At 37.7% G+C, this 25,685-nt stretch overlaps 1 protein-coding gene across 35 annotated transcripts in view; it reads left to right on the forward strand.

Annotated features, from left to right (window-relative positions):
• The window catches only part of clasp1a (cytoplasmic linker associated protein 1a), a 78,670-nt gene that overhangs the window by 20,821 nt on the left and 32,164 nt on the right, over nucleotides 1–25,685 (forward strand). For 34 of the 35 annotated variants that reach the window (XM_017695341.2, XM_037539580.1, XM_037539586.1 and 31 more), the window contains exons 4-9: nucleotides 399–502; nucleotides 1,292–1,383; nucleotides 1,575–1,650; nucleotides 2,003–2,100; nucleotides 8,146–8,216; nucleotides 24,143–24,286. In XM_017695341.2, the coding sequence (XP_017550830.1) occupies nucleotides 399–502; nucleotides 1,292–1,383; nucleotides 1,575–1,650; nucleotides 2,003–2,100; nucleotides 8,146–8,216; nucleotides 24,143–24,286 (585 nt within the window). Of the gene's footprint in view, nucleotides 1–398; nucleotides 503–1,291; nucleotides 1,384–1,574; nucleotides 1,651–2,002; nucleotides 2,101–8,145; nucleotides 8,217–11,879; nucleotides 12,016–24,142; nucleotides 24,287–25,685 lie in introns of those variants that run through there. The other variant, XM_037539599.1, reaches the window with a different exon arrangement.

Raw genomic sequence — 25,685 nt, forward strand, 5'->3', positions numbered from 1 at the left:
CGGGCTGCACTTCAGCAAGTTTTCTTGACCACCTCTACAAGCCTAAACGCATTGAGTTGTGACCATGTGATTGGCTGATTAGCTATTTGTGTTAACAAGCAACTGAACAGGTGTATCTAGTAAAGTGGCCTGTGTGTGTATGTATATATATGTATGTGTGTATATATGTATGTGTGTATGTATGGATGTATGTATATATACGAATGTGTGTATATATATATATGTATATATACGTATGTGTGTGTGTGTATGTATGTATGTATGTATGTATATATATATATATATATATATATATATATATATATATATATATATATCTGTGTGTGTATGTGTATGTCTGTATACAAGGAGGTATGTCTACTAGATAGTTATTTACATGCTACTTTGTCTAATTGCAGTTTTACCTAGCTTGATTGATCGATTAGGCGATGCCAAAGATCAAGTCAGAGACCAGGACCAGACGCTGCTGCTGAAGATCATGGACCAGACAGCTAACCCCCAGGTAGCCAAAAATATGAATAATGCATGAAAGCATGAATCATGTTTATAAAAGTGTAAAAAAGTGAATTTTCACAGGCATGCATGTATGAGCAGAGAAGCATGTGTTTGAAATCTCTAGCATTTATATACAACCCCAATTCCAGTGAAGTTGGGACGTTGTGTAAAACATAAATAAAAAAAACTGTTGGACTATTTGCTCACGCAGTTGTTCACAAAGTGGTGAACCTCACCCCGTCCTTGCTTGTGAACGACTGAGCCTTTCAGGGATGCTCCCTTTATACCCAGTCATGACACTCACCTGTTTCCAATGAACCTGTTCACCTGTGGAATGTTCCAAACAGGTGTTTTTTGAGCATTCCTCAACTTTCCCAGTCTTTTGTAGCCCCTGTCCCAACTTCTTTGGAACGTGTTGCAGGCATCAAATTCAAAATGAGTGAATATTTGCAAAAAACAAAGTTTATCCATTTGAACATTAAATATCTTGTTTTTGTAGTGTATTCAATTGAATATAGGTTGAAAAGGATTTGCAAATCATTGTATTCTGTTGTTACTTATGTTTTACACAACGTCCATTGTGGGATGTTGCTGCATCACTAACTGACAGTGCACAGTTTTTGGGTTTTGGTCATCTGAAAGAGGAATATCCCAAGAGATTAGTTAAAGAACAGATTTCACTTCATTTATTGGTAATTCTCCAGGCTCAGAGAGGAAGGGGTTGTGAAATCCTTAATAAGATTAGCAGACATTAAATTGAATTAAAGCAAATGCATTTGTCTGATTGTCCTTGCAGTATGTTTGGGACAGAATGCTGGGAGGATTTAAACACAAAAACAACAGGACCAGGGAAGGAGTCTGTCTTTGTCTCATTGCAACACTAAACACGTGAGTCTTTGTAAAAATTCAATTTTAACACATAATATGTAATTATATATATATACTGGCAGAATTTACCACAAAATACATTTAACTTGTTAAAACAAATATTAATACTGATAGCAGGTTGCTGTAATGTTTCTTCATTGGAGGATTCACTAAATCTAAGCCACACATATTATGTGTCTCTTCTATTTCAGATATGGTGCCCAGGGCTTAACCCTTAGCAAAATTGTACCACATATATGTAATCTTCTAGGAGACCCCACAAGTCAGGTATGTTATATTTTATAATGTGCAAGTTTGCTTGAGCATAAGCAAAGGACATCAGCATTCCTTGGTTTAAAATAATGACTGAAAGATTATTATTACTCTCATCATGTAAGATAATCTCCTTCATATGGTCCATTGTTCCCAGAATCTCTCTTAGTCCATGATGCCCCCTGGTGGTTGTTTGAGCTAATAACCCTCAAAATATATCTTAATTTTTTTCAAATTCTTTTAAAAGTATTAAAGATTTGTAACAATCCTGATTGAATTCATTGATTTATTGTCTGATAAGTGCTTTGTACTTCTTAAATATTTGTGTATTAAGAATGTAGTGAATCCTTCCTCTGTGTACTTCCAGGTGAGGGACAGTGCCATGAATTGCCTTGTGGAGATATATAGACATGTTGGAGAGAGGGTCAGAGTGGACCTCAGCAAAAAAGGATTGCCACAATCACGGTGAGAAAGGCCTTTCAATCTGTGCATGCATCGTTTGCTCTCTTTGGTTTCTTTCTGTAAATTTTTCACTTGCATTCATATGAACTACATTCCACATTGCTGCAAAGTCAAATTAAACGCCCTACCACTGAATCATAAACAAAAGGTTTACGTTTAAATCAGGCTTTCATGTAGTTATGGTATATTGAGCCAAGGCGGACTGCATTCAAAATATTTACATTTATGGCATTTTGGCATTTGCATTTATGGCATTTTATTGAAATATTGACTTTTACAGTTCCGTTCAGCAAGAGATTTAATTTCAGCAAACTGGTGTCTTAAAGAATATTTTTTTTAAAATCCTCCTTTTTTTTGCTGTTGTCTTCAGTGGATTAGTGCTAGAAAACAGCTTGATATAGATAATATAGCTTAATAGCTGACATATAGAGCAATGTAATAGGTTATATCGTGCCATGTTAGAGTTAACTTAAACACTTTCATACCTGCTTTGTTTGTTGAGGACCAGTCAAACGTTTTTTTTATTTTAGTGCATACTTGGCTATGCCCCAAACAAGTGAACTTCCAAAAATCTGTCAAAAATCATACATGTTGGTCTGCTTCTGAGAGCCCTGCTGGTTGGAACACTTACATTTTTTCGCATCAAACAGAGAACACTTTTCCTCTTTTTCCTCTTTTGTTCCTGTAGAATAACTGAGTTATTTTCCTCTTAATGCACCCGTTTTAGCATTTGATTCTTGACAGATGCTCATATCATTCTTGCAGCATGAGCTATTGCTAATAAGGGCTGATGAGCAATAGAAGAACATTCCATCCATCCATCCATCCATCCATCCATTTTCTAAGCTGCTTCTCTCTCAGGGTCGCGGGGGGCTGCCGGATCCCAGCAATCATCGGGCGGAAGGCAGAATATTACATTTAAAAATATATTTTGCCACATGAACCATGGGACATATTTTCCATTATTGGGCCAGGCATCAACAGCCTGATTAGTTCTAATCGAATCAGTACAGAATTAAACTAATCGATCATTACGATCAAAACCGCACACTTTTTGAGGCTGATGAAGGTGACAGTGCTTGAATGCATGCATATTTTTCACCGAACAACAAACGCTTATGAAATTGAAATTTCAGCAAAAGCATCCAGTCCAAAATCTGAGCCCTTTGAGAAGTGCTAATTTGAAGCTCGGAACAGAGCCATACATCACAACTTTTGAGTGACTGGGTTTTATTGGCTGCTGTGATCGGCTCCTATCTCACTGGACAGTGGAAAGCGAAGAAGACGCACTCGCAGCCTCTGGTCAACCCTATTTTTCAGTGGCAACTTGTGTGACAGCTGGAGTCTCAAAATAAAACCCGTAGGGACGTGCGAGTCATCTTAATTTCTCATGCTGTTTGGTGTTTGGTAAAGTGTTTGCATGCACTCTTCCTCTCTTAGCTTAATTGAATTAACTCTGTACACCAGAACTGTAATGGTAAGATTAGCTCCTCTACTCTCTGCACTGTACTGAGGAACAGCTGTGTCAGGGCAAACACATGCATACTGAGGAAATCCAGTCAGAGTGATTCATAGCTGCTCTGAGAGCCCTTATTGTGCACTTTGAGATGTAGCTTTTTGACAGGCACTTGTGAGATGTCTGCCACAAGGGACGGGATAATATTTCCTAATATTTTATTATATTAATAAACATATATTGTTTGTTTATTCATATAATAATGTGGTTATTTGTTAAGAAATTGGAGTCATTGATAATATTGATATTTGCCCTCCCTTGTGTGAAATACCCACATACAGATGTGACCCAGTCCAATTTAGACCTTATATTAAACCACTGTATTATTTAATACAGCCCGCTCCATAGTAAATTATGTAACATCACTTTTTTTGAGTGAGACATATTCCATGGTAATTGCGAAACATGTAAATATTGTTTTAAATTGTTTAGCAAGCTATTAAATTGTAACTTGGTCTTCTAGTTCTTTGCCTCGGTTTCTTTTTTCCGCAAGTAGCAGTTCTTGACTTTGAAGCTTTTTCATCTCTTACTTGTCAATCATCATTCATTTGTGTTTACATAGCCATATCATCCAGTTCTAGATAGCTTGCACATTTATGTATTAACCGGTTTATTTTTTTGTTTGTTTGTTTATTTTTACCTGTTTATTTATTTCTGTGGCCTGAGTGTAATGTTTTTCTGTTTAGCTTCTTTTACCCTCCCTTTGAAATTGAGGTCAGCCTGAGGGGAGCATCTGTTCCTCAGATCACATTGTTTGTGTTTATAAGGCTGTGAGAGAGGTTCTTTTAGACCCTGCCTGGGGATGAAAGTGTGATGCTGGAGTGGCTCTGTAATCAATTGTCTGTATCCCAGAATTTTTCCCCATTATCAGGTTAGACAAGGGATGTGAATAAATGTAAACATACTTTTATGGAAGGAGCAAATATCTGTGTTTGAGATTGTTGGTATTATATTGAGTGAGTAGTATAAATATTAGTCCTTTTCAGTGTTTCGCTTTTACTGCAAGATCGGCAGATTTTTCCATTGCGAGTGTGCCTCATTTGTCAAAAGTTTAATGTATGTTAAAATGTTATGTTTTTTGTTTTTCCTGAAAAAAATCCATTGTCCATTGTCTTGTCAATCTCGAATCGTTACATTGTGAGTTACAACAGTGCAACAGAAATCTTCTATGGTGCAGTCTTACTGAAGCTATTTTTAATGCTAATTTTAGATCCATTTAAGAAAGAAGAGCCAATAATTAGATTAGTGGCATTTTCCTGGTGGTCACTCAGTCAACTCCATGCCAACCTGTGTCCATGGTCTCTGGATCCCGTTCTAATCCTTTTACTTTAAGAGATTATTACACAATTAAGAAGGGTTGAATTAAAATGCGTCTGCCCATATGTTCCGTCAGAATCCTGTTTTTGCGTCTAAGCCTGCAAGTAATATGCTATTACTTTGATTTAAAGTGGTTCCAAAGTAAAAGGTTTGGAAGACTTTAAAGGTGCCACAACAGTGGGAATGTGGAGTACGCACATTGAAGATCTTGTCAAATTGACCGTACTGTTTTAGTGTGGTCTAAAGATTAAGGGAGAAATAGATGCTGAATAATCTAATTTGGAGCCACACAGACAATTTGCATAGGTTTAGTCAGGCAAGAAGAAATCTCTTTTTAAAAGCATTAGATTGTATTAGGGTTTAGCAGTCAGCGTTGGTATGTATCCACCTCATTTACATTTAAAGTAAATGAGGCATGTAGTACTGTTCAACAAATGTAAAGTATGGAGAAAAACATGATTTGGACTCAAAAAGGCAAGGACTCACTTCAGTAGTTCTCTATTTGTCAGACTCTGTGTCACTTGGTTGTGAAGACTTTAAGCATTATTGATCTTAGTTGAGAAATTACTTAAAGGGCCCATATCATGGAAAATCGAATTTCTCACTTTTTTGATATACACTACATGGCCGAAAGTACGTGGACACCGCTCCCAGTTGTTATATACTGAAGAGCTCAGTAACCTTAAACATGACACTATCAAAGGATGCCACCTTTTACTGCACGTCAGTTTGGAATATTTCTGCCGTGTTAGATCTGCCCCGGTCAACTGTAAATGTGTGAAATTTAAGCATCAACAAATCAGCCACAAAGCGATAGACGACACAAACTCAGAATGTGGCTGCCGAGTACTGAAGTGTGTAGCATGTTAAAACGAAAAACAAGAAACAAAAAAGGCTATCCTTCACTGTGTCACTCTGTGCAATGTTCCAGACTGCAAAAGCAACATCAGCATAAGAACTGTGTTTTGAGTACAAGCCTAAGATCACTATGCAGCATGCCAAAAATCAGCTGGAGCGATATAAAGCATGGTGCTGCCACACTCCGGAGCAGTGGAAAAGTGTTCTCTGGAGTGTTAAATCACACTTTGCTATCTGGCTGTCTGATGATCTGAGTTTGTTGGAAGCCAGGAGAATGCTGCCTGCCAGAGTGCAGAGTGCCAGCAGTAAAGTTTGGTGGAGGAGGAAGAGTGGAGGCAAAGGGCAGACCAAGTCCACATTAATACCCATGGTTTTGGAATGGAATGTTCACCAAGCTCGTTATAGGTATAATAGTCAGTTGTCACCAACCCTTTTGCCATATAGTTTAAAAAAAGGATTTTAGAATAGTATATTTAACTGTTTTAAATGTACTGTCACTTCCCAGCCCATACAGTCCATAAATGGAAAGTAAGCTACAAATCCAGCCAGTGTGTTTAGAGTGTGTTAGGCTTAGACCTTCCCATGCGCAGTGACGTTATCAGAAGTGTTTTAGCCTTGACTGAGGCATTTCGCAAGACAGCAAATCAGAACAGAAGTCATATCAGACTTGAACACACAGTGACCATAGTCAGCCTGTTTAATTCTTAGTAAGAGAGGTTGGAAAATGTTAAAATTGATCATGTTAAAAATGGATAAAAATTGTTTTTGGTACGTAATACCACACAAATGTATATAAAAATACAACAAATGTAGAAAATAGGCTTTTGGACCCTGCCAGTGTGGCCAGGTGACTTTCTGTCAGTTCATATCCTTTGTTTAGTAGTATAATGCTGAGTGATAATGAAACCTTGGAACCACAGATTATGTATGCTGTAGCTAGTACTCCAATATATATGTTGTGCCTCTTGTATATCAAGCATACCTTGAATGGATGAACTCTTTCACAGCACTTTCTGTGTCAGTCCTTTTATAATAGCATGAATATGTAGGAAAAACCCCCTTTCCACCTCTCTGAACTGAGCGGAAAACCTTTCTAATAATAGTTAAATCCTGCTGTCAGTAAGTCATAGGCGCTGTTCCATCTAGCACGGCAGAATAAGCTTGTAGAGAGTTTTACAGAGATTGGATAGATTCAGCTCTTATACGCAGTGCCCTAGGGAAGTATGTCTGAGTCACTCATCTTTGATTGAGGCATGCTATGAGAGGGTGTAGGAGGAATTTTTCTGGAGGTGTCCAGAATGTGAAATTCTTGCTTTCAGGATGCACACAGAAAAAGGGTTTGCTGCATACTGGGCCTATTTATTCAGGCTTGCATGCCATACCGCTTAATATTTCTCAGCAGTGGCTGCTGACTTTCAACAAGGCTTTGACTGGTTGTCCTTGATGGTGTGATGTTTTATGTTGCCCCCCTTTGCAACTTGTAATCTTCATCATGTGTGAAGTCTAGTGAAGGCTCAACATTTCTGGCAGACAAACTAATCAATGTTAGATTCTGATTTTTTACACTTTTCACTCTATTCTTATACATGCATACAACCTAGCAGCATATAGTTTTAAAATTTTGACTAACTATATAATAAAACTGCACAATACAGTGAGGTAGAAGACTTCATGCAATGTGTGTAATATAGTGCAAAAAAAAAAGTTTTTGTTATATAAAGATTGCTATAGTCACTGACAATTAACGGATGTCTGCCAATTAATTGTGTTTTGTTCTTGATTCATTGGTACTGGTTACAAAGACATGATCCAGTTGAGTAAACGGTGCAAAACAGTTTCCAATATTTTGTTTCTTCTGGGCATATGATGCCCCTTCTTCTCCTCCCCACCTTCCCCTGTGTTTAACTGTATGTAAGCCTGTGTACTACTACCCAGAGTACAGCAGAGTACAGAGTTTTAACTCAAAAGGTCTGCAGAAGCACCACAGCCTCATTCTAAGTTTGATACAGTGATAAAGCAATAACAGGTAAAGCAGGCTCACCTTGGTATACATGTTTTTTGCTGTCAAAAAATGCGTATATGTCTGTTTATACAACACACCTTACACTAACCTCAGTCATTTGGACATCATTCTGAGAATCAGGGGCCGTGACCCTATAAAACAGGCTATTGCTGGCATGCCCTTAAGCTCTGGCACTATAGGTACTAGCAGTTTTTTGAAAAAAAAACTGTTGTTTGGGTAGTGATTGCAGTTCACTGAAATACAGAGAACACATATAAAGGCTCTTCTTTGTTGTGTTTTTGAAGAGGAAATGAACCCATTCTATGTTTTTTTTATTTTCCCCTTTCTTTTTCAGATTGAATGTAATTTTCAGCAGATTTGATGAAGTCCAAAGATCTGGGAACATGATCCTCTCTTCTGGCTCAGGTAAGACTGGGGGGGGGGTGCAAACAGTATGGCTTGTGGCCTGATTGCTTTGTGGCTCATTGGAATAAATATGAGGTTTTAGTTGTCCATGACTTGTGCTTTAGGTATTTATTTTTTGGGGGATGCTGAATTAAACTGCATGCAGGTTTGATCACACAAAGTGAAAACATAAGCTCTCGAAGTCCTGTCTGCAACATGGATCATTAACATGGAATCATACAGGGATTCTTGAATTACAGAACGTTACAGCTTGTCTTTAGGTTTTTGGGCATGGCTTCCATGTGGCATGTAAACAAAGTAAATGTACAGTGTTATTTCTGTGAAGAGATGTGAATGAACACTACTATGGTGTAGTACAGTGAGCTTATGTTGGATATCTAGCTTCCTTACTTATTTCAAGAGAGAGATTAAACACCAGGGTGTTGGCATGGTTTTGTGTTTCTTTTTCTTACCAAATTTGAGAGAGCCCATTTTTATCCATTTTGAAGCTGATCACAGCAACTGTCTCACTGAAAGCATGCAATATTTTACATGTGAGTGATGAATAAACTTGAATCTGCTAAAATACCAGTACTTGGATGTATTTCAGTTGAGGCCATGGGTCATTTCCTAGACTCAAGGTCATTCTCCTTCTTTCTGGTAGGGGTGTGTGTGTATATGTGTTTTTTTTTTCTCTCTCCCACATGTTTTGTGTTGGGCTGAAGGCCAGGGCTGCAGGCTGCTAAGTAGCTCAGAGCTCAGTAGTTGAGTTTGCCTATAGTAGGGTCAGTATAGCCTCATATGTTACATTCTCTCAGTGCAGGCTGAAGTAGTAGGTGAAAAGGCAAACACGCACACATGGAATTCAGTTCATTTATTCAGGTGGTGAGTAAGTAGAGCTGGGTGAAATGTTATCACAATAAATAAAATTCATATCATTCGATATCGACACACATCGTAATAAGTGTCAGTTCATTATTTCTTTCAAGTTTGAAGGCTGATTTTTGCTCCTGTGTGATTAATTGCCGTTTTAAACTATTCTTTATGGTTAGAACAGGACAAACTCCAAACAGTGGAACGTTTCACAAATCTGTCATGGGATAGTGGCAGAAAGTGTTCGATTAGCTGTTTTTATCAACTGGAAAAGCATGTCTGCAGTTTTTGTAGTAGTCATAATTTAAGAAAGAAAAGATTATTTTTAGCTCTCTGGTGACGAGTGCTCAGCTATCCCATTACAAATGCTAAACACGTGGCCAAAAACAGTGCTAAACTGTTTAGTTTCTCAACAAACACCAGCTAGTAGACGACTGGATTTCTCTATTCTGTCGTAGTTTTTGAGGGGTGAACCGCAATATATCAACACCAGACAAACGGAGTCTTCCCTTTAGCCATGTTTAAACTGAAAGCGGTGCGTTTGTGTCTTGTTTGAGCTACAGAATCATGAGTTCGCTGTTTTGTGTGAGTGACTGAGCGCTGCTTCAAGAAAACAGCTAGCCTGGAAAGATAGCGCTCTCACGCTTTCCAACGCCCCACAGCTTCCTCAGTTTCCTATCGTAGGCCTGGAACTTGCATGAACCCACTTCTTTCTTTCACTTTCGTTGCTTGGAAATGCACTATTACTAAAATATGACTTTTTGAGCGCTGTAGATGTGAGGATTGTGATTTAACGTTGCTAAAGCTTGTTAGGGGGTGCAGAAAGAGATGAGTTCACTCTAAGCCAGTATAGTCACACCACTGATCTCTCACACTTGGTCACAGAGCACAGAGAACAGATCGCCGGTCGCTCCACTCAAACAGGGAATGTACAATTCCGGTTTCAGCTCCTGTCACTGAACGTGGAAGTGTGATGGTGTATTATATCAAACATTTATTGAACCTTTCTTATCGCTCTATCGAGGAAAAGCTGTATTGCGATACTTATCGTTATCGTTTTAACGCCCAGAGTGGTGCACTGTGGAGCAATAATGCTTTTTACATGATGTCTGGAAACAGATGATTCATATTAGTGATGTGTTAAAATTCTTGGCTGACACTAAAACCTACATTCAGGATGCAAAGTGCCAAAAACTGAAAGTGTAAAAAGCTGACAACAAATAACTAGAAGGGGAAAGTTTGTGAACAAACTCTGAGTTGGCTTGGCAAAGCTCTTGCTGTGAAATCCCAGCGAGTTGTTGGTGTTGCAGGGTCATTGCTGTGGTATCTCTGGTGCTTGCTAAGATATTGCTAGGCTGTTGCTTTGGTACTGTAGGTTGTTGCTAAGATTTTGCTAGGTCATTACTGTGCATCCCAGGAAGTTATACAATAATAGAATGAAGAATGGTAAGTTGGCTCAGTCTAGCTAAGTTAAAAGCTGGTTTCATAAAATGAACTTAGTATCTGTAGTATCAGTCTGATTTTGATTGAGTTGTTTTGCTGTTTTCTACTCAATCAAGTAGGATATCCTGATTTCAAGTTATATCAAGCCTGTAATGGAGATGTGCTTGAATATTTCACCCCTGTTGATACTCAGCATGAACAGTGATTGCAAGTCGCTTGTCTAGCACTCTACACAGCCGGCATTTTCACTGTTGATCTGCTTCTCCTCAAACTGGTTAAATGTGTGTCGAGCTACAAAATGTTTAATCACTGTTTCTCATTTTCATTGCAATCAAAGTTAAGTTAATTGTAAAGTCTTAGGTGGTGACACAGCATTATAGGCATATTTAATCTTAGTTTTTTGTCTTTTATTCAGTCACGATTTTTGTCCGTTTTATTCTTTTTGCCCAAGACCAAAAGCACCATTTTCAGCCAAATATTTTTGGTGGCTGAAATTTTGATGCATTTGTATTTCCCATCTGCCTTATTAATATCTTATTAGCTTATAGGCGATAAAATCATTGATCAAAATCTTGATGATGCTGAATTTATTACATCTCACCACTGTATTTATTAGGGACTATGAGAGGTCTAAGGCTGCTGCCTCACCACACGAGTGCTCAACTTTTGGCAAGTGCTGTTATTCTACACTCACACTTATTTGCCTGAGTTACTAAACACTCCCTTGTGATGAGCAACTTCCATTACAAGTGCTGTAGCTGTATATGTTCCCTCATGATTACCAGGAGACCAGTTTTGTGTCATAAATCTGGAGTATCTTCTTCATTTTCCAGTTTTGCAGAGTGAGCATAAGCCTGACTAGCTCTTGCTTACTCCCTATTGACCTATATTCTAAGTAAGAGCTCTTAATTGTCGAAGCACAGACCGCTCTGAAACCAAATTGAATGTGAGGGGCTTGCATTTACTGAAGTTGTGTAGCAACTCTACTTCCAGTATTTTTCTGTATAATTCATTTCAGTGTTGCAGTTGTGAAAGTTTAATAACATTCTCTAATAGGAAGTGTCTTTCATTTGTTAATATTTTATGCATGTATAAATCTGCTATCCTAGGCCTGGGGCATCCGGACATTTTGCTTCCTGTGGAGAGGTATGGGCAGTGTTTTGCACACTGATACGCGCTCACCCTCCAGGCGCTTCCATACTTTTTATACAAGGGAGCAAAAGGAGAGCAGACAGACGAAAATTACTGTTTACGTAGCAATATAAAATTCTGGCACGTTGTAGTCGTGGCTCCAGCCTTTTGTTAGAAGAGTGAGAGTAGGGTGGCTTTTGTCTTGGGTGCAGTCACAAGACTAGAGCAGTAGGAAGGAAAGGGAGGGAGGGGGACAGGAGACCATAGAGAGAGTGAGCGAGATAGAGAGACTGTGAAGGAACTAGGGCAGCGCTTTCTTCGTGTTCTCGCTGTATGAGTGGAAAAGACGCTTGCACTATGACAACAGGGGAAGGTAAGGATCAGAAAAGAAAACCCTCTTTAGTTTCAAGGTCCAACAATTAAAGGAATACCTGGCTACTAATCTTTGAACTCCACACAGCTCTTCCGAATCACTGTGCATGCTTTGGTGGAAAGGAGGTGTTCTAAATGTTAACACGTCAGTGTGTTAATTCTGCAGTCTGCATTTTTTCCATTGGTCTCAGGAGTCTTACTTCAGGGCATGTTTAGCCTTCAATCGTTTTGGGCAAGAAAGAGGACTATGTTAGTTATGTTCGATATACCCCAGATAGAGGGTCAGCTATGCTATCTGATAGGGAGTTGATCAGAATAGTTTATTCCTTTTTAAGTGTCAGATTCAGCATTGCAGTTTTTTCTTGCTTTTCATAACCTGCAAAGGTCTGAAGAGGCACATTTCAGTGCACGAAGAAGAATAGGTCTTGTAAGACCACATTGTATTTGCCTATTTTTAATCACATTTATGTTAGTAATGATGAGGTGTTAAAGGTTATTTTTCAATTACGATGCGTCATTTATGACAGATGGACTTTCAGGTCGGTTGTTATGCATTTCTATTTTTGATGCAGAACTGTCTAAGCTAGAAGAGCTAATCATGCAGTTCTGTTGGCAACTCATACCTCTGAGATTTTTTCAGTTTTTTGTACAAAGTTTATTGTACAAAAATAACTGCAGTCAACTGTTAAAAACACCAACAAAAACAGAAGTGACTGTGATTCGTTTTTAATTTGGTCAGGATGTAATAGGCATATCATGCATATTCTACATGTGACGTCATCCTCTGCACCTCGCTAGGGATGCCTTGATCCTGATACTGGTATGAAGTATCAGCCTGAATCTGTGCTCGTTTACTCAGACTCGTACTCATAAAAAGACACCAATACTAACATCCGATACCAGCATGTACACAGAATGTATGCTGCCGTGCTAATGAACAGCTCGAGCTGGTGAACGAAGGTTGCTCACACAGGGAAGTGTCAATTGAACTGACACAGTCGTTTGCCATTTTACACACGCAGCCTCTGCAAATCCCTGCCAGGAATTTACGGTGTGATTTTTTTATAAACACACAAACATAATTACTTCCTACTATGGGTGAAGAGACACAGGCTGCGAAAAGGAGCTTGAAAATCAACAAAATCTGTATATTTTACTCTGAATAGAGCTGCAAGGTATATACATTTAATACCTTTAAACCGTTATTTATTTATTTATTTATTTATTTGGGTAAAATGTCCTACCATATAAATGTGCCTGGCTTTTAGTTTCAGTCCAGTATTAGCAAAGCTGCTTAGTTTCTTAATGTGTTTGATTAGTTCTGGGTGCACAGTTATTTTGAACAAACCGGCTTTATTGATAAATGGTGTTGTCCATAGGGGCTCCGTTTCAAGTAGCATGGTTGGAGTGTGGAGTGTACAGTGTGAGTGTGTAATTCTCAGTTATTCTTTTAAATTTCTGTGGTCCACTCTTCTTATCTCCTGCTTTCAGTCGTCGCCCCTCCTTTGTTTTGGACAGGTTTTATTTGCCTTCTCTTTGTCTCCCTCTCTTTGTCTATTTTGTCTGGAATTGATGAGTGGAATGTTAAACAGACTCTATTGCTGTCTATTTTTGGAAAGACTACATACAGTTAGGTTATTCATTGCACCACCAGTGAATTTTTTTTTTTTTTTTTTTTTTTTTTTTTTAAATAGGGCGGCTGTTTGTTGTTTAAAAAGTAGAGATGCACTGAAATTCTCGCCACCAAAAATTTTATTTTGAGATTCGTTAAAAGTGACTCAGTTTTTTCGACCAAAAGAGGAAAAAAGGCAGAAAATTTTGGCTGAAAATAATCAAAACACAAAAAAGGTGAACAATGAAATGGCTATCTTAATCACTCAACAAATAATTTTAAATGGTAATGAAAGTGAGTAATAGTCATTTAAAAATGCAATGACTTCCCTTTGATCTGATACCTGCTAATAGCACCTCTTGCTGGAGAAAGATTACTTGGTGGGAGTTCCAAAGCCACATATCCTCTCTGTCACAGCAAAACCTCATATCTCCAAAACAGGAAGTTTACAGGAGATGGAAAAAACTTTTTCGGCTTTGAATGAAATTGAATGGATCAAGGTTTTTTTTTATTTTTGGCTATTTTGACCATTGCTATTAGCCCATTCATCAAGAAATGATAACACAATGTAAAAGGCTGTTGGCATTTTCGAAGTTTGTTAAAGAATAAAAGATGAAATAATTTAATAATAAAAAAACAATAACAAAAAATTTATGTATTCTGCTGTTTCTGAATCACTGAATTCAGTGCTGAATTGAGTTTTATATCAAATGTAATTTAACAGCTTGTTAAATCCACCAGGTCTCTTTACCATGGTGATGATTATCGCCTTTGAAGTGTTGTGTTTAGCATTTAGCGTTAATTAAAAACAAAATACACAGCAAATTACATATATAGAAAACTTTTCTAATTATTTTTATTTAGTTTTTACTGAATTTCATTTCCATACATGACGGTTAAAAGGTAAGCTATTATACATATATAAGAGTACATAGTAAGTGCAAGTGTTAGGCTGTGTTTCAGTTTCTTTTGGGAAAGTTTTGGCAGTGTCACTTCTGTAATATGCAATTTTTGTTGAGATAAATTTATGTGGAGAACATTTTCCAAAGAGCCGGCACGAGACAAGACTGGAATGAATCTCGTTTCATATAGCGCTCTCTATGTTGGAGATGTGATACATTTAGGGGAGTGGCATGTTGCATGGCTGTTGCAGACTTCTAGGACTTCAGTGACTCTTAACACAAAACAGATAAAAATATATGACTCGGCAACATTGTAGAGGAGGAGAATGGGTTTGTATGGTAAAGACAAGCTAGATACACAAAGACTTTCTGTTCATGTTCTACTGTTATGTAAGAGCATCTCTTCATTTCTGAGCTGCAGAGTTAAAATGACAGCGTCAGATCTGGGCTGCTGGTCATTTGGTTACTGCTGGCTTTATTTAGCTCTTTCCTTTAACTGGTGTTGTACAGATACAGGTACATTCATGGGTTTAGTCACTGGTAGTAACAATTATCACCGTGTTGTCTGATTGTGATTATTTGTAAGCCAGTTGTAGTTATTTAATTAATTGATTACTTCATTATTTTCATAATTATTAGCTTTCACAGTCACATATTTGTGTTGCAACAAACAGTAACATATTTAAAAAAGGATAATGCATTTGAGACATTACAGGTCTTGTGAAGACCAGTTGTAATTTCTAACTTTGTGCTGTAAGATTTTTAGAAGGCAGTGTAATGCTTGTTTAGTTGAGCTTGTTATAGATTTATTCAATTCAGTCACCGGCACGCCTGAATTAAAGTGTAAGGATGATAACTACAAATACTACTGGATTGCCTTGTGGAGAGATTTGGAAGTGATTTAATGAACACAAAAGCATCTATTAAATCATTGCTTGTTGTGTTAATATTATTTGTGTTTGTTTTTCTGAGAAGATAAATGCTTGCTGAACATGTAAGAGGCTCAAGTGCCTAAAATGTTAACACAGTGCTGTACGTCATTTTCAATGTCTTGTTGCTTTTACTAACCCAGGATTGTAGCCTACATCACAAATGGATATACAGAACATATGGATTCTATGGAAGTATCTGCTCACATGGGCAGCATGGCCTTGGCAGCAGAGGTGAAAACAGCGGGTACTTAACCCTCAACAGCTGCATGTGAAGGCAGTTACAGCTGAAGTCCGTAATGAATAAGTAGTTCTTCCGTTTCCTAACATTTATGCAGAGCTCCAGAGCAGATGGGGGTTGCAGTGTAAGGTGGCTGATATGGCTTCTAAAACTGACACATTTCAAGAATTTGTATGGTTGTACAGCTTCACACTGTTCTGTGCAGTCTGTTATGTATTATGTGGTTATGTTGTTTTATGTTATTATGTATTTATATATTTTTACAGCAGTCATTCTTTTTACAATTTTTGCTGCTAGAATGTTGAAATGCCTGGAAGACATCAGGTCATACATTGAGTCATTTTTATGCAGTATTTCAAGAACAGTGTTTGTGTTTTTAATCTCAAAATCATATGATTTTATGACACAAAGGCTGGATATTTTTATCACTTAACTCTGACAGTTCAGAGATAGTGACTCAAAGGAAAAACACTGTTTGATTGTGTTTCTTACACCTATGCTGTTTCAAAAATGATGGCTGTAATTACTGCATTTGGAGGTGACCTACTTTATGGGTTTATTTTTGATCAAAGCTGCAGCGAGTGAATGTTCTAAGTGCGCATGGAAGTGAGACAATGAAGTGTTTGAGACAGTGTTTGAGCTGCATCATTGGGGACCATTTAATTGTTTTATTTTTCAATTCTATTAATTAATTTCTGCCTGTCTTATGAATCGTTTTGTATTTTAGATGGTTCATGTTCTGGGAAATGCCCTTTGTCAACACTTCCACTACACTGCTGTTGTATTCCGCCGTCTTTAGAGCAGTTTGATATCAGAAACTGCTGAGTCTACTCCTCACTCTGATCATCTCGCAGCTGACTGCTGGCGCCAGACAAGCTAAATAGGGATGTCCTGAACCATTTTTCATCCGCTCCTACCCCTATCCGATCTAAGTACTTTAATCTTGAATTTATAAATACAAACGGATAAACTCCTATTGATATGTGCATTGATACATCGATGACTGTATTGATATTTATGAATGTACTGCTTAAGTGAAAATGATACTACATGCATGTCTGAGCGAGCAACCTGTATATCATCCAGAGTGGGGCAGACATGCTCTAATAGTTAGAATTGACTATTTTTAGAATTATTATTTGTATAAACACTTACCTACAAGAAAAAAAGCATTTCACTCCGATCATTCAAGAGAAACGGACTACAGAGTGTTTGTGTACTGTTATGTATCTGTGAGGGTGGAGAGTATCCTTTGCTAACTGTTGTTAAGGCATGCGTGATCTTTATTTATTGTGGGCTTAAAGTAGTTTCAGGATATTTTTCACTGTTTGTGTAATTCAGGTAACAGAAGGCCGTCAAAGCTTCAGCATGTTTTGAATCATTGTCCTGTTGTAACAGCCAGCCTCTTTTCAGCTTTAGTTTCTTGATTGACTGCCACATTTGCTTCCAAAATGTGCTGATATTTGGTGGAATCCATCCTCCCATTTCTGTGCCACTGCCTGCTATACAACCCAAATCATAATCGATCCACCCCCACGTTTAATAGTTGGCAATTATTCTTTTGATCAAATGCTGCTCTCTCTAGTCCACAGCAATTATCAAAATGTCTGTGATATTGTTTTGTGTACTTGAGGCCTTCACTTTCCTGATGGGTTTACGGGCAAAGTTTCCTTTTGATGACTCTTCCATGCAGGTCACGTTTGTACAGGCAGTGCTGCACAGTAGAACAGTGCACTACTCTTGCGTCAGCTTAAACCTTCCTTCAGATCTCTTGTTGTCATATAGGGCAGACTTGAGCGGTATCTATCTATTTTTTTTTTTTTTTTTTTAAATAACTTAACACCTTCCTAAAACCTATCTTGTGTATAGGTTTTAGGTCTTGTATCTTGTGAGCTGCTGATGATGGTCACGCTTTTTGTAGTCTCGTCTATGATTATTTTAAAATGAAAGAAAAATAGTTTTCTTTGTGGCTACCAAATAAGTGAACACGGTGCATTTTCAAGCCATCATTCAATAAATGTCAAACCATCTACAGAACAACTGATAAATGTTAAACAATGCTCCTAGAGAGGAGCTGGTTAGCATCAGCTTCACAGTGATAGTCATGATATTTATGATGTCGTATGGCACTTAAATTAATTGAGCTTTGGTTAAGCTCAGTGAAGTTTGTTTTTTATGATGCTGATGTTGGCTTCCTTCATTTTCTGTTCTCTGCTTCCGCAGTCTTACCTGATTGTATTCCAGAGGATAATTTGTTTAGAGGAGAGCACAAAGTTGAGTGACTGGTGATGAAGTAAAAGCTGAAAATGAACATGTTCTGGGATTTGTGAAGTGAAGGTGTTCTTTGGGTGCTGATATTTATAAAATTATAAATGGTGTTTATAAAGTGTTTATAAACTGTGATGTACCGTATACTGCCCAAGTCTAATATGGGGTTATGCTTTGCCTTTCCTGGCAAGCATTTGTGCAGTCCTAAGAGTTTTGTAGTCTTTCAGATTTTGCATTGACTTCCACAGTTCCCATACCATTTTTTTAATGACAGGGAAAAATCTGAGCTGAAAGTGTTTCGATGTCTTTACAGGCTTTGTCTCCTTTGAAAGCATACATTAGCTTTATTTTCAGGTTCTCAGCCAGCTGCTTAGGTTCTATGGTTCTAGCAAGTTTTAGAAAGGTTTGAAGAGTCAGAGAAACATTACATTGCAATAGTCGTGAGCTGACCGTTCCTAATGACAGTTCTTTACCTTCATAATAAATTTTTGTGTGAGTGGCAGGTCGAGAAGAAGCGGTGGCTGGCTTCACAGGTCTCGGAGGAAGCCTGTGTTAGCCCTTGCCCTCCTAGCGTTGATAGTATCGTGTAATTAGGGGATTCCTGACGTGCGGGTGGAATTGGAGACGACTAAATTGGGGAGAAAATTGGGTAAAAATGATAATAAAAAAATTAAATATCTGTTACATACGTGGCGCATTTTGTCCTGGTTGTGGATAGTGCCTGTTTGTCATCTCTACAGCATCTGCTTAATTATTATTTGTCTTTACAGATAACATATACTAAACTGCTAATTTCTTTCTGTTTTTGGTTAAGTGGAACATGTTTCACGTTTGCCCTGAGGCATTATGTTCATCAGTAAAATCAAAGTAAACGAGAGGAATCTGATCCTGAATCAGAAGCTTTGTGAATACAGACTGTGATCTTATCTGTTTTTTTTCTCTTGTTCTTTACTTGGCTCTAAATTAATTTATAAATTAATCTGATACAGATGGAAGAGTGCAAAAGTCTTAGGTAAAACAATTTAAAACAATTTATCTGATCACTAAGCATGTTAGCAAGTAAAAACACTGTATAACATTACAATAAATTAGTGGTGTCAATGTTCAGACATTACTGACAAGTTACTGCTGTAAAATATTTATTTCACTAACTTTTTTTTTTTTGCACTGTTGAAGATTTTTCATACATTTTGAACCATCCAAAGTTTCAACTTGAAGCCCAGCTGCCAAAACCATGCTGACACTGCAACATCACACTACACTGGACAGTGCTTGTGAGAGAACTTTGGGCTAATCAATGGATAAAAACATTATGATTGAAACAAGATGTAGCGTAGTAGTAGGAGAGCAAGAGGGCTATAATCACAAAGGAGATGCAACTATAATTGCTAGTAATAAGTAATAAAAAATAGAAAATTGTGTTCACCCTATTTTTATGATTCATATTCAGGTTTATATAAATCCTGTCTTCACACAATGAAAATATTGTTTTTAAATGACAATTAAAATTAATTGTAATTGATTACACAAGATAATGTGATGTTTAACTATTGTAATTGTTTGACAGCTTTGGAATAAATACGAACTTAAGTAAAAATTATGAAACTATTTTCAAAATAGTGGTCAGTGTCTTGAACTCGTTATAAGATCACAAGTTTGGATCTGGTATTCTCCTTTATCACAAGTATTGATTAACCAAATCAGGTATTAGATGGTTACTACAATGAATACTGGACTGGAGGTTTAGAAATGGTTACATGAGGACATTGACATGAATAAAATATAGTATGAGATTAAATGAGTTGCTTTTATTTCGATATTAGTGTTTTATCTGTGCACGTAAATGCGCACTACCAAGTTAAATAACTTTTGAAATTGTTTTCTCAGGTACCTAAAACTTTTGCACGGCACTGTAAATGATTCAGTTCAAAAAGCTGAAGTATTGCTGTGTTCAGAATTTTCATTTGGCAAGGTTTATTGTAAAACACTAAACCTATTCTGAGAGTGTGTCTACTTCATCTGAAGTTTTATTAAGCCTCTGTTAGTACCAACAGCACTGAAGGCCATGTCAAAAATGTCTTTAAGAATGTGTTTTGTTCTTTGTATTTTGAACCTTGTGCTTCTCCCTCAGTGCTGTTGTTCAATATGGAGGACCGCAGCAGCTGACATGGTCCCATATCTCAGTGAGAACTGAGTGAGCAAACATTACACGTGTGTTTGGTCTGTACTCTTCAGCAGTGCTAATATTGTCATAGATCAGCTGATGTTGCCTCAGGGCAAGTGACAAGCAGCCTTCTATGAGAATTGTATCTTGCAGTGGAGAAGCAGACACTTTTACAGATTAGATGCTTAAAGTAATAAATGAACATGCTTCTATGCAATCTTATTTTGTGAATGGAGTAGTTGAAGATAAGGTGCTGGACTGTAGCTTCACCTGCTGTGAGGCAGGAGGTTGTATTTTGGAAAATCAGTTAATTTAGTGTTGTGTGGACCAGAAGAGGTTCAAACAGCATATGATTATATTACATTGTGTTTACATTAACATGGCAGACTTTTAGCCAATGTTACAAGTAACCCTTCAGTTTGTTAGAGTGGACCCCACCCGTCAGTTTGTTAGAGTGGACCCCACCAGTCAGTTTGTTAGAGTGGACTCCACAAGTTGTAACGTTTGCTCATGTGCCACTAACTGTAGGTCGTTTGTATGAAATATTAAAAAAATAAAAAGCTAGGTTGTTCCCCACTCTTCTTTATTGTTACATGATATGCATCCCATTTACCTACATTTATTTTACAAAGGGATGGGTGATATACTGGCATTAATAAACCAGTATTGTATACACTGGTATTGATGGATAAAGAGTATTATGTCCATAATAACATTCTGTTCTATACATTAGCAGTGTCCCTGTTGCTGCTTTGATATAAACGTACTATGTGAAGTTCCATTTGTGGTGATTTCAAGAACAGAAGACGGAACAGTACTTTAAACAAGCTCTGAAGTAGTAGTGCTCAATCAAGTCATTAACTTTTTAATGCAAACATAAATATAATCAGATGCCATTATACAATGAGAGATTTGGAAAATATCATAATATAAAATATTGCTGCTGCTGACGTAGTAAGGAATCTTCAGAATGTGTCAGACTCTGTAAGCCTGACCCTAATTTTTCATTACATTTTATGTAATTTAATAATACATAAAATGAGTCGGGGAAAGCATATTCCTCATTTTTGGCCAAGGAGAAGCATATAGATGATGGCAGTGGTTCTCAAAACCCCCAAACAGAAATCTGTGGTTGAGGATTATAAGGGTGGCATAAAAAGAGGATTCAGAATGGAGTGAAATAAGGATTCTAAAATCTGCAGCTTGCAGCTCAGAGACCATCACACCGTGTAGAAGATTGAACACTGCCCACTGCAGCAGGGCTATTAGGCAAACTGATGATGAGGTGTACCAAGAGTTAGAAACAGGCTGTTCTACATTCATTTGCACTTCTAAATGCATCTGTCTGTGATTATAATTATTTTTTTTAATGAGCTTTCTGTGTCTGTCTACTGTGAAGTATCTGGGTTTGTTAAATGTTTTTAAATGGGTATTGTCTTTCATTTTCTTTTTAATTTTTTTTTTTTTGCTTTAGCATGACATGTTTTTCTCATTCTTCCAGTTTTGACTGGTATTTGTATGGGAGGCTCCACATCTGTCGAACTGCAGGGTTAATGCTCTTCTTGCTCTTTCCTGTTACATTAGTGCCTCTTCCTTCTTCCTTTGTCATTGATATGGAGCAAGCCTTGAGGCCTGTTGGCCTGAATGCTTTGACTTCTGTTCTTTTCAAAATACTTGCACTGTGGTCCTTCACATATATATTGCAATAATGTGCTGCCTGTGCCTTGATATGTTGTGTACATTACTAGACTTCACTTTAAATGCTTTATATTTGTGCAAATTCAGTGTAAATTTAGATCAGATTAATGTGGTTTTAATTCTTACCGGCAGAGGGAGGCATAGCTACCCTGACAAAGATCCAGTGCCTCATGATACAGTCTGCAAAGCATATCTTCATGGATGACTGACATGTTTTGTAACTCCTAGAGGGAAATATAATAGCCTAGTGTTTGCTGAGAGTTTGTCACTGCCATATGATAAATTATAACCCGCATAAACTTTAATGCATAAATAGTGTCTGACGTCTGAAAGCTTTCAATCCTGCTGTGAAGGAGACTCAAGTTAGTCAACAAGAAAGATATCACAATAGTGGCTGGTGCTACTGTACAACCAGTGCCACTGTGATAGAATAACTATTAAAAGAATAATAAAGAGAATGTAATGATTTGAACTCATTTTTGCATCCTTGCAGAATATGCACAATTTTGCATGCGTGTTTTTTTTTTTTTTTTTTTGTGTGGATTAATCAGTTTGACATTTGTGTCACCGATTGATGGAGTACTGCTTGCACTGATTTAGTCAGAATGCTAAATGCACAACGGTGTTTGCTCTTTTTAAGGTGTCTCATCCATATGACCTTTGTTGAAAATTGGATTCTTCCATTAAATTTCATGTGCATAATGGGTCTTCTGAGCATTTTTAATTCTGTATTGCCTCGCCCTTTTTGCTTTAAAGAAGTGTAAGCCAGTTGCACATGTTCAGCCGTAGCCTAATTTGAACAACTATCGAGTATGAATACAAGCCATAAATATGTAAAGCACATATATGTATGTAATATGTAAAGCACAGTGCATTTGGATTGGTTCATTTGTCTTATATACACAGATAATCGACTTACTAATCTAGATTGTGCAAGATGCAAGTTATCCATTCTGAAGGATAACTTGAATGAAGGCACTGTTTTCCCTGCTTGCTACTGATGAGTAGCACACATTACACAGATTTTTTTAGCATAACTCAAAGATTTGCACTTTGTACTTAAAGATGATGAACCACCCATTTTATTACAAAGAATGCAAAAGTCCTGTTTAACTGTATTCAGTGAAGAGCAGTATGTAAAACATTGAATAAAAATTGTATTCTTAATCTTTTTGTTTTTAAATGTAGCACATTTTTGTCTACTCCAATTTATCAGACCTCCTGAAAAATTACGTATTTTGATACTCATTGTGTGTCATGAAAACATCTTCGGGTATCTTGACATTGTATATCGCCCGTCCCTAGCATTAGTTATGGTGTACGTTATGTGTCTGTGGTGCAGCTGAGATTCTTTGTCGGTACTAGGATACGGTATGGTAACAAAGTACTCTTAAATATGGTTTTCACAGGCTTTACACCCTAACTCATGATCTAACTTGCATTCAGTTGATGTAAAGATGCTTCTTCATTCTATTCATAGGATACTGTGCTTTAGTCAGAATGATTAGTGATATAGTTTGGTCACTTGCCGATCAGTGAATCAGCAACTTCAGAATCGTAGTTGGTCAACACACTTAAGACCTACATCAATGAACACTAACTCCTTTTTAGTGTAGGCAAGTAATCGCGAAGCTGAGAGTGTTTGCCACTCCCCTTTAGCAAATGCAAAATGGCCACAGAGCAGAGATCAGGGCACAATGCAAATGAAGGTGACATCACAGCCTGTGGATGTATACTGTCCCTTTAGAGGGAGATGTCCCTGTAGCTCCTTTCACCTCATGGTCATGAGCAGCCTCAGTCCTACTGAATGTGAACAAATGGGATAGTTACTGACAGTTTACCTCGGAAGATCCCTCTCACGGCATTTTGTTTGGCTAAAAAGCATCCCAGCAGGGACACACTCGCAAAAACGCACACAGTGGAGAGGAAGGAGCTCTTCTGTTGTCTGTGATGTCCAGTGTTAAGGCTGTGGCTGATCTTGGCTGAAAGCATGCTGAGGAAGCTGATGTGTAAGAAGATCTGTGCCTGTAAGCTGCTTTGTTTTGACTCTCGATGTACTACTTTACTGCTGTTTGTGAGATCGCTGGTGTCTTCTAGAGTGCTGTAATGGTCAGCTGTTGAGTGATGTGGTCAACCATGAAATTAGTAATGTTCTTATGAATTTTACAAAATATAAATGGGATACTTTTATCTTGCACTTTGTACCAGATTTAATATGTGTGGAGACGCATTTCTTTTTCAGCAAAGGTGCAGCTTGTATGTAATTGCCGAAAGTGTCGAACACATTGTTTACACGTTGAACTTTTCCCTGCAGATAAGAATTTTGATGATGAGGACTCTGTGGACGGGGGCAGATCTTCATCTTCCTCCTCCTCTAAAGGCTTCTCCAGCAGCAGACGAGGAGGCAGCATGGGCTCCATGAGACGCCCCAGCTCAGCCTCCGGGCCCAGGGCTGCAGGTAATTCACTCTCTTATTCTTCATAGCTTTAGCTGATCAGCTGATCAAGGTTAATATTCAAGCGGCTGTGCTTCATGCACATTTCATTTTCATTTAGTTGAAAATAGTACTGATATGAAACGTTGAAGCTGAGAATTTTTATTGTTTTTTGGAAAATGTAAGCCCATTTTGAATTTGATGCAAGCCAGCAGCATGTTTAAAAAATGTTGGGGACAGTAAAAGACTGGTTAAGTTGTGTAATGCTGAAAAAACACCTGGTTGATAATCTCACAACAAATTAAGTTAACTGACAAGAGGTCGGTAATATGAGTATAAATAGAGCATCTCAGTGAGGCTTTCAGAAATAAAGATGGGGAAATGCTCACCTTTATGTAAAGGATTGCTTGGGCAAATAGTGCAGAAATTCAAGAATAAGGTTTCACAGTGTAGCCAAGAACTTGTGATTTCTTCATATATGGTACACAAAATCATTCAAACCTTCAGAGAATCCAAAGAAATCTCTGTATGCAAGGGGCAGTGCCAAAAACCAGTACTGGCTAATAATGATGATCTTTGGGCCCTCAGGCAGCCTTACATTAAAAACAGACTTGATTCTGTAGTGAAAATGACTGCTTGGGCTCAGGAACACTTCCAAAAGTGAACACAGTTCTGTGAACACAGTTCATTGCTGTGTCTACAAATGCAAGCTAAAACTCATATCCTGCAAAGAAGAAACCATATATAAACAGGATCCAGAAACGCCGCCACCTTCTCTGGGCCCAAGCTCATTTAAGATGGAACGAGGCAAACATGGAAAACTGTTCTGTGGCCTGACCCATCAAAATTTGAGATTCTTTTTGGAAATCATGGATACTGCATCTTCTGGACTAAAGAGAAGAGTGAAAGAGAGACCATCCAGCTTGTTATCAGTGAACAGTTCGAAAGCCTGCATCCATGATGGTATGGGGTGCATTAATGCACATAGGATGGGTGACTTGCACATGTGTGAAGGCAACGTTAATGCTGAACAGAATATACAAATTTTGGAATAACACATGCTCCCATCCAGATGATGTCTTTTTCAGGGAAGGTCTTGCTTCGTGTCGTTGTGCAAAACTAGCCTGTCTGCAGTCCATAACAGTCACTCATTGAAAACAATTTGGTGCGTTATGAAGCGAAAAATACAAGGGAGAGCCCAAACTGTTGAGCGACTGAAATCTTACTAAGCCCAAATGGGGAAAAATTCTCTTTAAAAATTACAGCAGTTGGTCTTCTCTGTTTCTGAATGTTTACAGTGTTCTTTTTATTTAAAAAAAAAAAACTGAAAAAAAATAAATAATGCAACACTGTGGTAAACATGCCCATCAAATGCAAAAGGGGCATTTATTTTTAAGAAAAACAATAAAATGTATTAGTTATA

The sequence above is a fragment of the Pygocentrus nattereri genome, chromosome 6 (genome assembly GCF_015220715.1).
Source record: "Pygocentrus nattereri isolate fPygNat1 chromosome 6, fPygNat1.pri, whole genome shotgun sequence".
In the NCBI taxonomy this organism is placed as follows: domain Eukaryota; kingdom Metazoa; phylum Chordata; class Actinopteri; order Characiformes; family Serrasalmidae; genus Pygocentrus; species Pygocentrus nattereri.